This window comes from Notamacropus eugenii, chromosome 1 (assembly GCF_028372415.1).
Source record: "Notamacropus eugenii isolate mMacEug1 chromosome 1, mMacEug1.pri_v2, whole genome shotgun sequence".
Lineage (NCBI taxonomy): Eukaryota > Metazoa > Chordata > Mammalia > Diprotodontia > Macropodidae > Notamacropus > Notamacropus eugenii.
The window spans coordinates 430,145,519-430,159,595 of NC_092872.1; the positions used below are offsets into that span (position 1 = coordinate 430,145,519).

Here is a 14,077-nt window from a genome sequence, read left to right on the forward strand (position 1 = left end):
CCCCCTGCAAGTGATCATCCAACCTTTAACTAAAGAGGATCCTGCTAATGCAGTCCATTCCAAATTGGAACAACGCCAATACTTGGGATTTTTTTCCATACATAAAGTCAAAACTCGCTTTTCTCCCACTTCTACCCATTTTTCTTAGTTCTTCTCTCTGGAACCAAGAAGAACCAGCCTGATCTCACCCAACAGCCTTCCAAACACTTGACAATAGATGCCACATTCTCTCCCAACTCTTCTCTTCTCAGACTAAACACCACTAGTTCCTTTAACCAGTCCTCACATGACATGATCTCAGTCATGTCATCATCCTGGTAGCCTTCCTGTGGATGCTTTCTAAATGTCCTTCCTAAAATCAGAGGCCCCCCAAAATCAGCCCCATTGATCAGAGTCAGGGTTGATATAAAGCCAAGAAGTCAGGTAGTCTAAGTCAATCAGGGTCACTAGGAATCCAGATGAATACATGGGATAATTGGAGACCCTACAAGAAATATAGAAGTCAAAAAGTTTTATAAGCCTTGCCATTCCATCAGTCTGTGGCCCCAAGTGTCACCCAAAGATTCAGTTTTACAGAGGGAAAATGAGGCCCAGAGAGGAAAGTGACTCCTTCAAGGTCACAAAGTTATTAAGTGGAAGATTGAGGACTTGTATTCAGGTCATCTGACTTCTCCCAGTGAATCATCCTGCTCATCTATGCCAGTCATTGGGCTTTATGCCCAGAGATGCCCTAGACTCTTATTCTGTTTTCTCTCTTTTTAACACACTGTGTGTCCTTGGGGCTAATCAGTTATCTCTGGGTTTCAGTGTTTTCCCCTATAAAAAAAAAGGAAGATAGACCTAATGGGGATCTAAAGTCACCATCTGACATTCTATAATTCTATACTGAGTGGTTACACAGTATACTCCTGCAGAGGAAAGTGAATTGGATGTCAGATCTAGGATTCTGGTGCTGGGAATAGGATTGCAGTGTATCTGTGCTGCATTCTGAGCCTACCTCCATCTGTGAAGTCACTTACTCATCTGTGAGGTCACACTGAGTGAAGGCAGTTTCTGTGAACCTCCCTGACTACCCTTGATAGGGCATCTTTATGGTGTCGCAAAGCAGGAGTTTGCCCTATATCTAGTTCATTTCTTCCGAATCTAGTGTAGCAATAGCCCATTCCCTGAACAAAGCCCTCCTGTGGGATCTAAGAGGAAAATATGCGTCGGAGTCAAAGGGGACATTCAATCGACTGTTCCAACAGTCCAGAGAATGACAGCGACAGGGAACCAACCCCAACTTCATTGACCAGATCCAGAAGGTAGAGAAAATCTTGGGACTATAGCAAGATACCTCAATTAGAGGGAGGAGGAGACTCCCAGGGAACTCTGGTTCTGGGACTGGCTGGGAGGAAACCAATCCCATGTGCCCTTTCTGAATAGGAAGAAGTAAAGGTCTGTGTCCCTCAAACTCTCCAGCCCAATCCCCTTAAAAGGTAGACAGTTAGGTTCAGATCCTCACACTGTCCCTGATATGACCTCCTGGGTAGGGGCTGATTGGCTCAAAGGGAGGTGCCCTGCCCAGGGTCTACTTTTAGAAGAAGGCCCTTTCCAAGTTTTGTAGTAACCTACATTTATTTATTCCATTCATTCATACATGCATGCATGAATGCAACAACTATTTATGAAGTTCCAGACATCATGGTAGATGTAGGGGATGCAAGGACAAAGAAAAAATGTGCCCTTAAAGGTATCATATTCTACTTGGAACAAACAAAATGAGAATAGGTAAGTATAAAAAATACATACAGATGCTATCCACATCCAGAGAAAGAACTGATGGATGTTATGTATAGTTTGGTTTTACATATTTGTATAACATATATGTGTGTGTTTATGTGTGTGTACATATACACATATAGTTGTGTCTAATGATAGACTTCTCTAGGACAGGGTAGGGAGGGAGAGAAAAATTTTCAAGTGCACAGAAGAAAACGAAAGAAAACTTAGAAGAAAGCACAGAAAAGCAGGGTGGGGCTTTTTTCCATGTAACAGTATTTTATTTTTTTCCAATTACATGCAAGGATAGTTTTGAACATTCATTTTTGTAAGATTTTGAGTTCCAAATTTTTCTCCCTTCCTCCTATTCCCCTCCCCAAGATAGCAAGTCATCTGACATACTAAAGATATTTCCACATTAGTCACATTGTAAAAGAAGATTCAGAATAAAAGGGAAAAACCACAAGAAAGAAAAAAAAAGGTGAAAATCATAAAGGCAGGGTAATTTTGAAAACAATGTGTGGTATTTGTTACAAAAAGCTTTTTCAAAAAGAAAATAAACAATGTAAAATGGGATTTCATGGTTTTGTATTGAATCATCTTTTTATGTTGTGCTGGGTACATGGAATTTTTTTTGTCTTTTTGCATTTAAGTTTAATTTATTTTATTCATTTATTCAAAATGAATGCAGAATTTTAAAAAGAAAAAACAGAAAATGCTTTCAAAGTAATTTCATGAGAGTGAGGAGGATGACAGCAACTAAAGAATCAAACTTGTGGGAAATATCACCCAAGATAGTTTGTCTGGAATGTAGAAATTATAAAACGGCATAATTTGAAATAAACTTGCAAAGGTAGAACAAAGCCGGACTTTGAACGGCTTCAAGTGACAAATGCAAAAACGTTTGCATTTTATCCTGGAGGTCACAAGGAGCTACTGGTACTTTTTGAGCAAAGGAGAGATCTGGTCAGACGTGCGTTAGGAAATGACTTTGACAGCTGTGTGGGGGAAGGTCTGGAGTAGGATACTGGAGCCATAGAGCCCAAGTAGGAGGTGATTACACTAGAAAAAGAGCAGATGTGTGAGTGGAGGGAAGAGGTCAGATGGAAGAGATGTTGTGGAGGTAGAATTGACAGGCCTTGAATGGCCAAGGGTGGGATGGGGAGGGATTGAAAATAAAAGCCAAGTAGGATTAAATGTGAGTGATTGGAAGGATAGTGGTATCTTCGACAGTGGTCAGGATATTTGAGGGAGAGTGATTTTCCTACCCTCAGGTCAACTAAGTCATTCTCTCCTTCAATAAATTCCAGTGAGACTCTCTATCACCTCTAAGATCAAATACAAAATTCTCTGTTAGGTGTTCAAAGCCCTTCATAACCTAGCCCTGCTCCTTCCTTTCCAATCTTCTTCCACTCTACTACTTTCCCCAGTCCCAGTCCAGCCAGTGAAATTCTCCTCTTTGCTGTTGCACAAACAAGACACTATCTCCTCCTACCTTGGGCAATCTCGCTGGCTGTCCTCCATATTTGGAATACTCTCTTTCCTCACTTCCACCTCCTGGCTTGCCTGGCTTCCTTCTGGTCTCGGCTAAAATTTCACTATCTACAGGAAGCCTTTCTCAATCCCTCTTAATTCTAGCACCATCTCTCTCTTAATTGTTCCTATTTATCCCATATTTATAGCTTGTTTGTCCATATTTGTTTTCTTGTTGTCTCGCCCCTATTAGATTGTGAGCTCCTTGAAGGCAGGGACTGTCTTTTTCTTCTTTTTGTAGCCCCAGAACTCAGCATAGTGCCTGACATATACTAAGCACTTAACAAATGCTTATTGACTGCCTGACTGACTGATTGATTCTTCCTCCCTAGACCATCTAGACGTGGAACTCCCACAGTGTCTGATGAAGGAAGCATGAATGAGAGTCCAGAAGACTCTTACTTGGTCACCCGGACCAATGACCAGAGCACCAGTAAGTTGGGGGACAAAGGAGCATTTGAGGAAGGGGAGACGGGGAGAGGGGAGGAAAAAATTGGTTTCTGAAGAACTGTTTGGTGGTTGGTATTGGTCGTGATGGTGGTGAGGATGGGAATGATGGTGGTGGTCCTTCACTCTCAAAGAGGACCACTAGCTGAGGTTGTGTTTGGTGCCTTTTTCCTTTCTCCCAGTGTTCTGATAAACCCACCAAAGCACTCTGTTACCCTTCTCCCTCTTCTTCTCATTCCCAAGCAAGGAACTGAGAAACTCCCTAATATTTAATGATCAGTGGCTGACAACAAAGTCACATTTACTTAAGTTTTGTAATCACTAGGGGCTTTTTAACTTAAATCTCACAAAAAAATGTACAATGGAGGCAGGGTAAGTATTATTTTCCCCATTTATAGAAGAGGAAACTAAGACTCAGGGAAGATGAGTTGTTGGGATAACATGCTAGTGAGTGGGAGATCCAGGATTAGAATCCAGATCTCAGGACTGTGCCTCCAGGACTCTTTATTCTTATCTGAAGAGGAGGGGGGCAGGAGTCATACTTGCATTTTAAGCAGTAATAAAATCTCAAAGTAAAGGGGGAAAGGAGATCCAATGGGACTTCAAGTGTGCGTCAGTGAATGAGATGAGATTTTTGGACAAAGGACTTTCTTGTCATCCAGTAAACTGAATCAGTAGGCAGCTACCTCCTCTAGCTCCTCATAGCCCTGGTTCTCTGTCTCTCTGAGGCAGTTCGGTACCATTGGGGATAGAGTGTTAGACTTGGAGTCAGGAAGACATGAGTTCCAAGACTACCTTTGTAGCGAAACTCTGGGAAACTCATTTAGCCTCTTTCAGCCTCAGTTTCCCCATCTATAAAATAGGTTTAATACTAGCACCTACATCATGTTATCTCATTTGGTAACAAATGAGCTAAGATGCAAAGTGCTTTTCAAATCTTAAAGTGCTATGTAAATGTCAGTTATTATCATTATCTACATTTGGAAAATGCATGTGTGTTTCTATCTATGTTGAACTGTGGGTTTGCATGTATGCGAATATGTGTGCATTTATGTGTCTCTCTGTGCCTATGTATCTCTTGAACTCTGTGGCTGGGTGGGTCTATGTGTGGGTTTGGGTATCTGTGCATCTCCATGGTCTATCTTAACCTTCCTATTGGACAAACTCAGTCAGGACAGCCTGGGACTGCCTTGGAACATTTGGAGTTTGGGGAAAACACCATGCCCCCAGCACAAAGAGTTAGAATCTAGTAATCTCTTAAAAGGTTCTCCCTTCCAGAACCATCCAGCCCTCTGCCTGCTCAAGGAATCATGGGGATGGTGGCAGCTTGTCTTTGTGACTCCAGGGGAGGAAGATCTTTCTTAGCTGTTTTCAATCATTCCCACCCAATCTCTTGCTCCCAGGGTTGACTACATTGAAACTTATATACACACACATCTAATTCCCATGACTCTCTTTGCAGTCCCCTCCCTGAGATCAGATAAACAAAACCTTAGGTAATAAGTTACAGGTGTTCAAAGACAAAAGATAAAGATAGTTGACCAAATGGGTGATGCAGTAGAAAGAATAAAGGAAGGCCTCATTTCTAGAATATATAGAGAACTGACTCAAATGTATAATCATACAAGTCATTCCCCAATTGATAAATGGTCAAAGGATATGAACAGGCAATTTTCAGAGGAAGAAATTAAAGATATCTATAATCATATGAAAAAATGCCCTAAATCACTATTGATTAGAGAGATGCAAATCAAAACAACTCTGAGGTACCACATCACACCTATAAGATTGGCAAACATGATAGAACAAGAAAATGATAAATGCTGGAGAGGATGTGGGAGAGTTGGAACACTAATTCATTGTTGGTGGAGCTGTGAGCTCATCCAACCATTCTGGAGAGCAATTTGGAACTATGCCCAAAGGGCTACAAAAATGTGCATACCCTTTGACCCAGCAATACCCCTTCTAGGTCTGTATCCTCAAGAGATCATAAAAATGGAAAAGGGTCCCACATGTACAAAAATATTTATAGCAGCACTCTATGTAGTTGCCAAAAACTGGAAGTCAAGGGGATGTCCATCAATTGGGGAATGGCTGAATAAATTATGGTATATGAATGTAATGGAGTACTATTGTGCCATAAGAAATGATGAACAAGAAGACTTCAGAGAGGCCTGGAAGGACTTATATGACCTGATGCTGAGTGAAAGGAGCAGAACCAGGAGAACTTTGTGCACAGCAACGACCACAGTGTGCGAGAGTTTTTTCTGGTAGACATGGAATTTTGTAATAACGCAAAAACTTCTTATAAAAAAAAAAAATCCCAAAGGTGGTTCTCAAGGCAAAATGTCTTCCACACTCAGAGAAAGAAATATGGAAGTCACTCACAAAATGTAGCAGATCATGTTTGTGTATGTGTATGTGTTTGTGTATCATGTACTGATTTGTTATACGATTTCTTTCATTTATTTTAGTCTGACTACATAGCATGACTATAGTGAAAATATACTCAATAGGAAAGTATATGTAGAATCTATACAGAACTGTATGCAGTCGTGGGGAGGGAGGGGAGTAGTGGGGGTAGGTGTGGGGGGGATAAAATCTCAATTGTATGGCAGTGATTGTTAAACATTAAAAAATTTAAAAAAATAAAAAAAAAAGAAAGAATAAAGGATCGGGGGAGGGGGGGTGGTTTTCGAGATTTGTTTGTGTTTTGGTTTGATAGATAAATAGATAGATAGACAGACTGAGAGAGAATGAGAGAGGCACAGAGATAAAAACAGACAGATTAGATAGAGACAGAAAGAGACAGGCACAGAGATAAAAACAGACAGACAGATTAGGTAGAGACACACAGACAGATTAGATAGAGACAGACAGACACAGAGACAGACAGACAGAGAGTGAGATAGAGAGTGAGAGAATGAGATAGATAGATGATTAGATAGATAGATAGATAGATAGATAGATAGATAGATAGATAGATAGATAGATAGATAGATAGATAGATAGATGATAGACAGACAGACAGATACTTTATTTGTTCCTGGGGCTGTGCTAAGCCTTGAAGAAGCAAATTGAAGCAAGCAAGACAATCTCTGCCCTCAGGGAGCTCACATCCTTCCTGAAGTCTTTCTTAGTGCCAAAATAAGCAATAAATGTTTGGGGACTACTTCATATCACATACAAAGAGGAATTGAAAGTTGGAGAGAACTAGACAGCAGCATAGTTAGCTGGGAAGTGAGGCAGAGGCCTGGTTCTGGGCAAGACCAAGCAAAAACTCAGCTAGCTCCTGGAATCCAGATGGTTCTAGGAGTCCAAGGTTCCATTGGGAAAGAGGTGGGAGTGATGGCAGGAGTGGAGGTGGCATTGGTTCCAACTTGGTGAATACTAACATAGATCTGGGAATCTTCTCAACTCCCATTCTCACTGATGAGTGAGTTGGGTCCTCCATACAGCAAGACTGACTAGCCCCATCTTCTCCTCTGGATTCCCAGGGTTCTCCTTAGGGACAGTGGAGATCTTCTCTATGCTACTCTATACTTCTCTATACTACTAATAATGGATTCTACTTACTATCTGCATGACTTTAGACAAGTCACTTTTTCTGACTAGCCTTCAATTTTTTCTTCTGTAAAGTAAAATGGTAAAATGAGATGACTTCTGGGTGTTCTTCCAGCTCCAAATCCTATTATCTCTCTGTCCCTCAGTTTCTTCCTTTATTAAAAGAAAAAGGAAGGCTATACTAGATGAATGATCTCTAAAGTACGTCACAATTCGCAAAGTCTATGAGTTCAATCATAGAACTGGGACAAGACTCTTTTAATTAAGGTCCTTATTTGTGTTTTTTAACAGGTGATGAAAGTACACCTCGAATAGTCCCCTCTGTCATCTCTCCCTCTTACAGAAGTTTCCTAAGCTGGCTGAGTACGTACGTATGTATGAAAGAAGAACTCTTTGCCACCTGCTTGGCATGGCCTGATGCTAAGGGCCCAAAGTAGCATGGGAACTTGACTTGTACCCATTATGAACCTGTCCCAAAGGCAAGGTCCCTGGCAAGGACTTTGTTGTACTCTTGTCATCCCCACCAGAGAACTCAAGGGCACTAACGATTCTATATTTACTCTGAGAGTGTTCATAACACTGCCCTGACCTTAGCCAATTTCCTTCCCCTAAAAGGTAAATACATAATGTAGCCCACTCCCCATCCCCCCTAGATACATACCTCAGAGCATCTTATTTGAGTGGGCTTGGATATCTCCATATATAGCGTAGCACTCTATCATAGTTATTAACAGAAGTTATCACTAATGGTGAGCCATTACTAGTCATTGTTTATAGTTAATGACTAATAATTGCCCAGTAACCATTATATAATGTTGGTAACTAGCAATTCTTAACAATAACAAATGCTCGTAGTTGGACTCCAAGTCTAGCACTCTTTCTGACAAATGGATGGAAAATTATGAAGGGAGACAAGATGGCTCTGTAGAAAGCTGCTAGACTTGGAGCCAGGAGAGATTTGGAATTTTCTTCCCCCAAAAGCCTCTGTTCCCTACCACCCACAGGGTAGTATAGCTCACAAACCTCTTGTCTCCACAGTTCAGATCATCTGTTTTACCTCCACCATGAGAAACACTGTCTGTAAAGCTCAGCTCTACCCGCAGTACACTGGGTGGACCCAGACAGGGGCAGCAACACTGTGAGTACAAAACCCAATCCCAGGGGAGCAAGAGACAGGGAAGTAATAGAGCAGATTGAAAACTAGGCCACTGACAACCCAAGCCCAAGTCAGGGCCCCCGGGAAAGATGAGAGTCAGCTGGCTAGCCTAAATAATAAGAGCACAGAAAGTGGGGATGGCATCATAACCTGGATCCCCCAGGCACAAGGTGGGGCTGGCTTATATAGGAGGGGGGAGAGAGACAGAGACAGCGACAATGAGGAGAGACAGATAGAAAGAAAGAGATAGAAACAGAGAAGGAGAGGGAGAGATTGAGGAGAGACAAAGAGGAGAGAGACAAAAGACAAAAGACAAAAGAGAGACAGACAAAAAGAGAGACAGCCAGAGAGAGAATATAGACAGAGAGGGAGGGAGGGAAAGAGAAAGGGAGAGAGAGAGGAGAGACAGAGAGAGAAAGAGAGAAGAGAGACAGAAAGAGAAGAGACAGAGAGAGAGGAGAGAGAGAAGAGACAAAGGAAGAGAGAAGTGAGGAGAGACAGACAGAGAAGAGAGAAAGGAGAAATGGACAGAGAGAGAGAGAGAGAGAATGTGCAGTGTGTCAAAAGCTGCTTAGTTGAAGGCAAGCTTTGAGCTGAGTCCTGAAAGTCAAGTAGGGTTTGGGTGAGAAAGAGGCAAAGAGGGATTAAGAGGAAGGAGGGATGTTAAGGGGAGGTGGGGAGAGAATCTTAAGCAAGGGAAATCAATTGAGCCAAATTAGGACAAGGACAGAGGAATTTAGGTTGACCATATCAAATCAAAATTTTAGCTTTTTCAACTCATCCTTCAAAATGTCTCTTGCATCCATCTCCAAAATCACCCAACTTCAAACCTAACCACATCTCACCTGAATTGGGTTTTGGAATCATAATTTTACAGCTAAAAGGAATATTAGATCATTTTCAGAGAAGCAGACTGAAGGAAATTAAGTGACTTGCTCAGAGTCACACAGTTAATAAGCAGGAGAGATAGCATTTGAACCCAAGTCCTCTAACTCCAAATCCATTTCTCTTTCCATTACACCACACTGACCTCCTAGTAAGATTACCAAGGTCAAGTCTTCCACGCCAATGTGTCCTTCACATATATCCTGCCACATTCCTTTTCTTCAAACCCAGTGATAAGGCAGCCAGGAAAAATTCTTCTGCATTAGACAAAAGGCACAGTGTCCATTAGAAGAAAAGCACTGTGTCCAGAACTACGGAGATGATAGTCCCACTGTACAGTTATTCCTTCCACATCACAAGGGTTAGGAGCATAGTGCTCCCATAATCTGGAAAATCCATATAAAGTCTTTTGACCTTCCCTTTGTACCAGAGAAGAAATGTGAATTTTTTTCTTTCTCTTTTTCTTTTATGAGGTGTTTACAGTACCCTATTGTAAAATTTGGGTTATATATTCGGTCATAGGCTGTATTATATAATACTATCCATATATTTTATACATTTCTGTGCTTCTAAACTTTTTCCATCATACCTTGACCTTTGTGTGTCATCTGTAGCTTCTGCAAGACTCCGAAAAATTCCCCTTTAATTTCTTTTGCCAACCCATGATATATCGAAACCATAATGGGGAAAATCAAAATGTGGAAGGGATAACTGTACTCCACCCTGGTCAGGTCAACCTTATGGGGAGTAGTATGTTGTTATTGTTCAGTCACTTTTCAGTCATGTCTGACTCTTCATGGCCCCATTTGAAGTTGTCTTGGCAAGGATGCTGGAGTGGTTGGCCATTTCCTTCTCAAGCTCATTTTATAGATGAGGAAACTGAGACAAACACGGTTAAGTGACTTGCCCAGGGTCACCAGGTAGTAAGTGTCTGAGGCCAGATTTGAACTTTCCAACTCCAGAACCAATATTTTATCCACATAAGGACCAATTGAAAAAACTAGAAATATTTAGCCTCAAGAAAAGACTTTAAAAAAAGGTAAGTGTGCCTGACTGTGGCTGATGAGACCAATATGAGCTTGTAATGCTCTACCATAGGATGGGTACAGACAGTCCTTGTGAATATTTGGGGTAGATATCCCAAATTTGTGCATCCTGCATTTACTTTGTGCTGTCCCAATTCTGTTTTGCTCAAAGAGGATAGCCCCCTTTCTTATGTGGGCACACCATGCTGAGCAGTCCTGTGCCAGTGTCTTCCATGTTGCACAGTCAAATACAAAGTTCTTGAGAGTGTCTTTGTACCACTTCTTCTGATCACCATGTGATTGCCTGCCCTATGTGAGTTCTCCATAAAATAGTCTTTTGGGCAAGCATACATTTTGCATTTGAACAATGTGGGCAGCCCATTGAAGTTGTGCTCTCTGAAGCATAGTTTGAATTCTTGACAGTTCAGCTCAAGAAAGGACTTCAGTGTCTGGTACCTTATCATGCCACGTGATCCTCAGAATCTTCCTAAAACAGTTCAAATGGAAGTGATTCAGTTTCCTGGCATTGCACTGGTAGATTGTCCATGTTTCTCAGGCATACAACAATGAGGTCAGCACAACAGCTCTGTAGACCTTCAGTTTGTCTTCAAATTAGAGCTAGCATCAATAGGTAGGAGATACAAAGAAGCAAATAAAGATGACGAAGGAAAACTTCTGGACAATTATAACCATCCAAAAATGTCCTGGCCTCCCTTGGGGAGGTAGTTGGTTTCCCTTGCTGAACATATTCAAGCACAGATTTGTTGGGTGTGTTGTAGAGCAGCTTCTCTTGGAGGGATGGATTAACCTGGATGGTTTGAGGTCCCTTTTAAATCTGAGATTCTGTGATTCTAATTAGTACACTCTGTTCAGTAACTTTCGATAGCTATCTATGATCTACAGTAGAGGCATAAAACTTTGGCCTGTGGCTGCCTGGGGCCTGCAAAACTCTCCAGTGCTTAGAAAACAAGAATAAAATGTAATTGGGAATTGTTTAATAAAAAAATATAATGTAAATAATGTTAGTTTGATGGTTTTCTAAGTCAACATGTAGCCTACAGGACTCATTTCTATTTGAATTTGATTCTCGTTTTGGAATTCAAGGTACTCCTTAATCTGCCTATCTCCCCACACTTTATCTCCCCCTTCTCTGTGGAATTATAACTGGCATGGGGCAAATGAGCCTTTTTCCCTGGCCACTGAGCCTGATGGTAACTGCCTGGTCTATTTGATTTCTGTAAAGGGAGTGCACCAGAACCATTCCAAGTCCCCATTCACCAGCCTAGTGGTCTGTCTTTATGCTCATCTGTCTGGTGTGTCTCTCTAAAATGAATTTTCCTAAGACATTATTAAATCTAGTTTCTCCCCCCTTCCCCCATCATTCCTCAAATCCAGCTAAGCCAGTCACCTCATAGGCTCCAGGCATACCATAAACACTATCATTTCTAGATACTCTCACTATCCTCCCTATCAATAGTGCCCTTCATTCCCTTCAAGGCCTAGCAAAACCTTCCCAAGACATTCCAGGCCACATGGAACCCTCCCTTCTTCAAGACCTTGCAGTAAGCACTTGTTCCTTAGACAAAAACTTTTCTATAGTATTTATCTAATTTCTATATATGTATTAGTCTTTACTCCCCATTGAGAAGGTTTTCCCCCTCCCCATGATCAGACACTACATGGCCTAATTCTATCTCACCTATAGCACCAAAGACCCAAGAGCAAGCAGATTCTACGAATACCAGTTGACCTGCCACACTCAAACAGCCACAGACACTCTCAAAGCAATGCTGGCTGGCGTCCAGTACAAAATTGGTTCCCAATTATGGATTCTGAAAGAAGCAACCCAAACCACAGATCATCCAAAACCATGATTAATCCAGAAACTATTCTGTATAATTTTTGAAGTGTACTCATACCTAGGCTTTAAAAAGAAAAATTTATCTTCCTAACTATACTATGCTTAAGTAAATTTTTCACTGAATATTTATCCTCCACAACATGTCCCAGAAGATAGACCAAGACATCTCAGGATACATCAGGTTGGGATGATCATGTCTGCAAGTACAGGAGTGGAAGTTAATAAACCAAGAAGGGAAGAAGAGACCTCTTACCATTTACTGGTGGTCAGTAAAAAGGTGAAGTCAGCAAAGTATGACCCCCATGAGTGGTGGTCCCCATCTTCCCAATAACTTCAGGATACTTGCCCTGAAGTTTTGCTTCCTTCCTCTTATCTCCTTCCCTTATCTTTCCTCCTCCACCTTATATCCAAGTCTGCTCAAAGGAAGGACTGTTCAGTTTCCTCACTGAGAGATACCAGTGCCTAATGACATTTTAGACTATGGCCCCCTCCCAGAGGCACTTTTTTTATAATAGAGTGACTTCATGACAGATGAATAAAAGAGAATGAAGCACAGACTTCTTTTTTATTATTTAATTTAATTATTTTTTCTACAAATCGGACTAGCATGCATTAATTTTGTCTCTCTCCCATTCCAACCTCCTCCCACTGAATACACCAAAAAGAAAAAGAAAAAGAAAAGGTTCACAATAAATATACATCAACCAGCAAAACAGATTCCCTCATTGGCTACATCCAAAAATGTAAATCTCATTCTGAATTTTAAATCCATTGCTTCTCTAGGAGGAAGTGAATGGAAGGATTTATCATCAATCAGTTGGAATTGTGGTTTTTCGTTGCATTGATCAGAGAACCAAAGTATCTTAAAGCTATTTTTTTCTTTATGACATCATTTTTTAAGTTGTTTTCCTGGTTCTGTTCACTTTATTCCACATCATTTCATAGAGGTCTTATAACCTTCCTCTGAAACTTTCCACTTCTTTTCTTATGGCTCAATAATATTCATCATGGTCATAGATCATAATTTGTCCAGCTATTCCCCAATCAGTGAGAACCTCCTTAGTTTCCAGGGTTTTAAAACAATATGTTCTAATGAGCAGGTGTGAAAATCATGGCCAAGAAGAAGACTTAGAAGCAGGGAGTCCTTCCACAACCACTGAAATCATATCCTCTGGGTACTCATATCACTAATTTGGACAATCAGCCCTGCAGCAATACCTGAACCAGGCAAGGATATGATTCTACTGGGTCTTGACTTGAGCCAGCATGGGCTTAAGGTCAAAGCAGTAAGCGTGAATTTTAAGAATTCCACAAGACCAAGTCTGCAATTGATATGGGGTTGTGCTATGGGGTGACAGTTGTCAGGAGGCACACCCCAGCCAAACTTGCAAGAAGCAATCTTAATATTCAGCATATGTCTTCCCTTCCACTATTCTTCTCCCTTGCTCCAGCTCTAAGTATATTTGTGCTTCCCCTACAATAGATTTCTACCCCTATCCACATACCACACACATGCGTCAAAAATTGTGCCTCTCACAACCACTATTCCTTCTGAGAATGCTGACACATGAATGGACAATCATATTAACTTAGTAACAAAAAAAAAATTAGTGCTGACTATAAGAGAGTGGCTTTGTTATAGTGACCAAATGAAATTGAAAATAAAGTTTACCTGCCACTCATTTCATGAATCCATTTCTTCATTCCATGAACGTTTTTTAGTACCTACTGTGTACAATAAATGCATTTCACTTAATACTACAAGGGATATAAGTACGACTGTCCTGTCTAGAGGTAATTAGATGATGTAACTGCTAAAGCTGCGTCTAGAATAGGGAAGACCTG

The 14,077-nt window shown here is 41.0% G+C and overlaps 1 protein-coding gene across 1 annotated transcript in view; it reads left to right on the forward strand.

Moving 5' to 3' along the window:
- The first annotated feature begins 1,078 nt into the window (after positions 1-1,078).
- The window catches only part of SUN5 (Sad1 and UNC84 domain containing 5), a 57,750-nt gene continuing 44,751 nt past the window's right edge, over positions 1,079-14,077 (forward strand). Inside the window, exons 1-4 of the mRNA XM_072631578.1 lie at positions 1,079-1,304; positions 3,627-3,727; positions 7,597-7,668; positions 8,344-8,443. Of these exons, the coding sequence (XP_072487679.1) occupies positions 1,204-1,304; positions 3,627-3,727; positions 7,597-7,668; positions 8,344-8,443 (374 nt within the window). The 5' untranslated portion in view covers positions 1,079-1,203. The remainder of the gene's footprint in view (positions 1,305-3,626; positions 3,728-7,596; positions 7,669-8,343; positions 8,444-14,077) is intronic.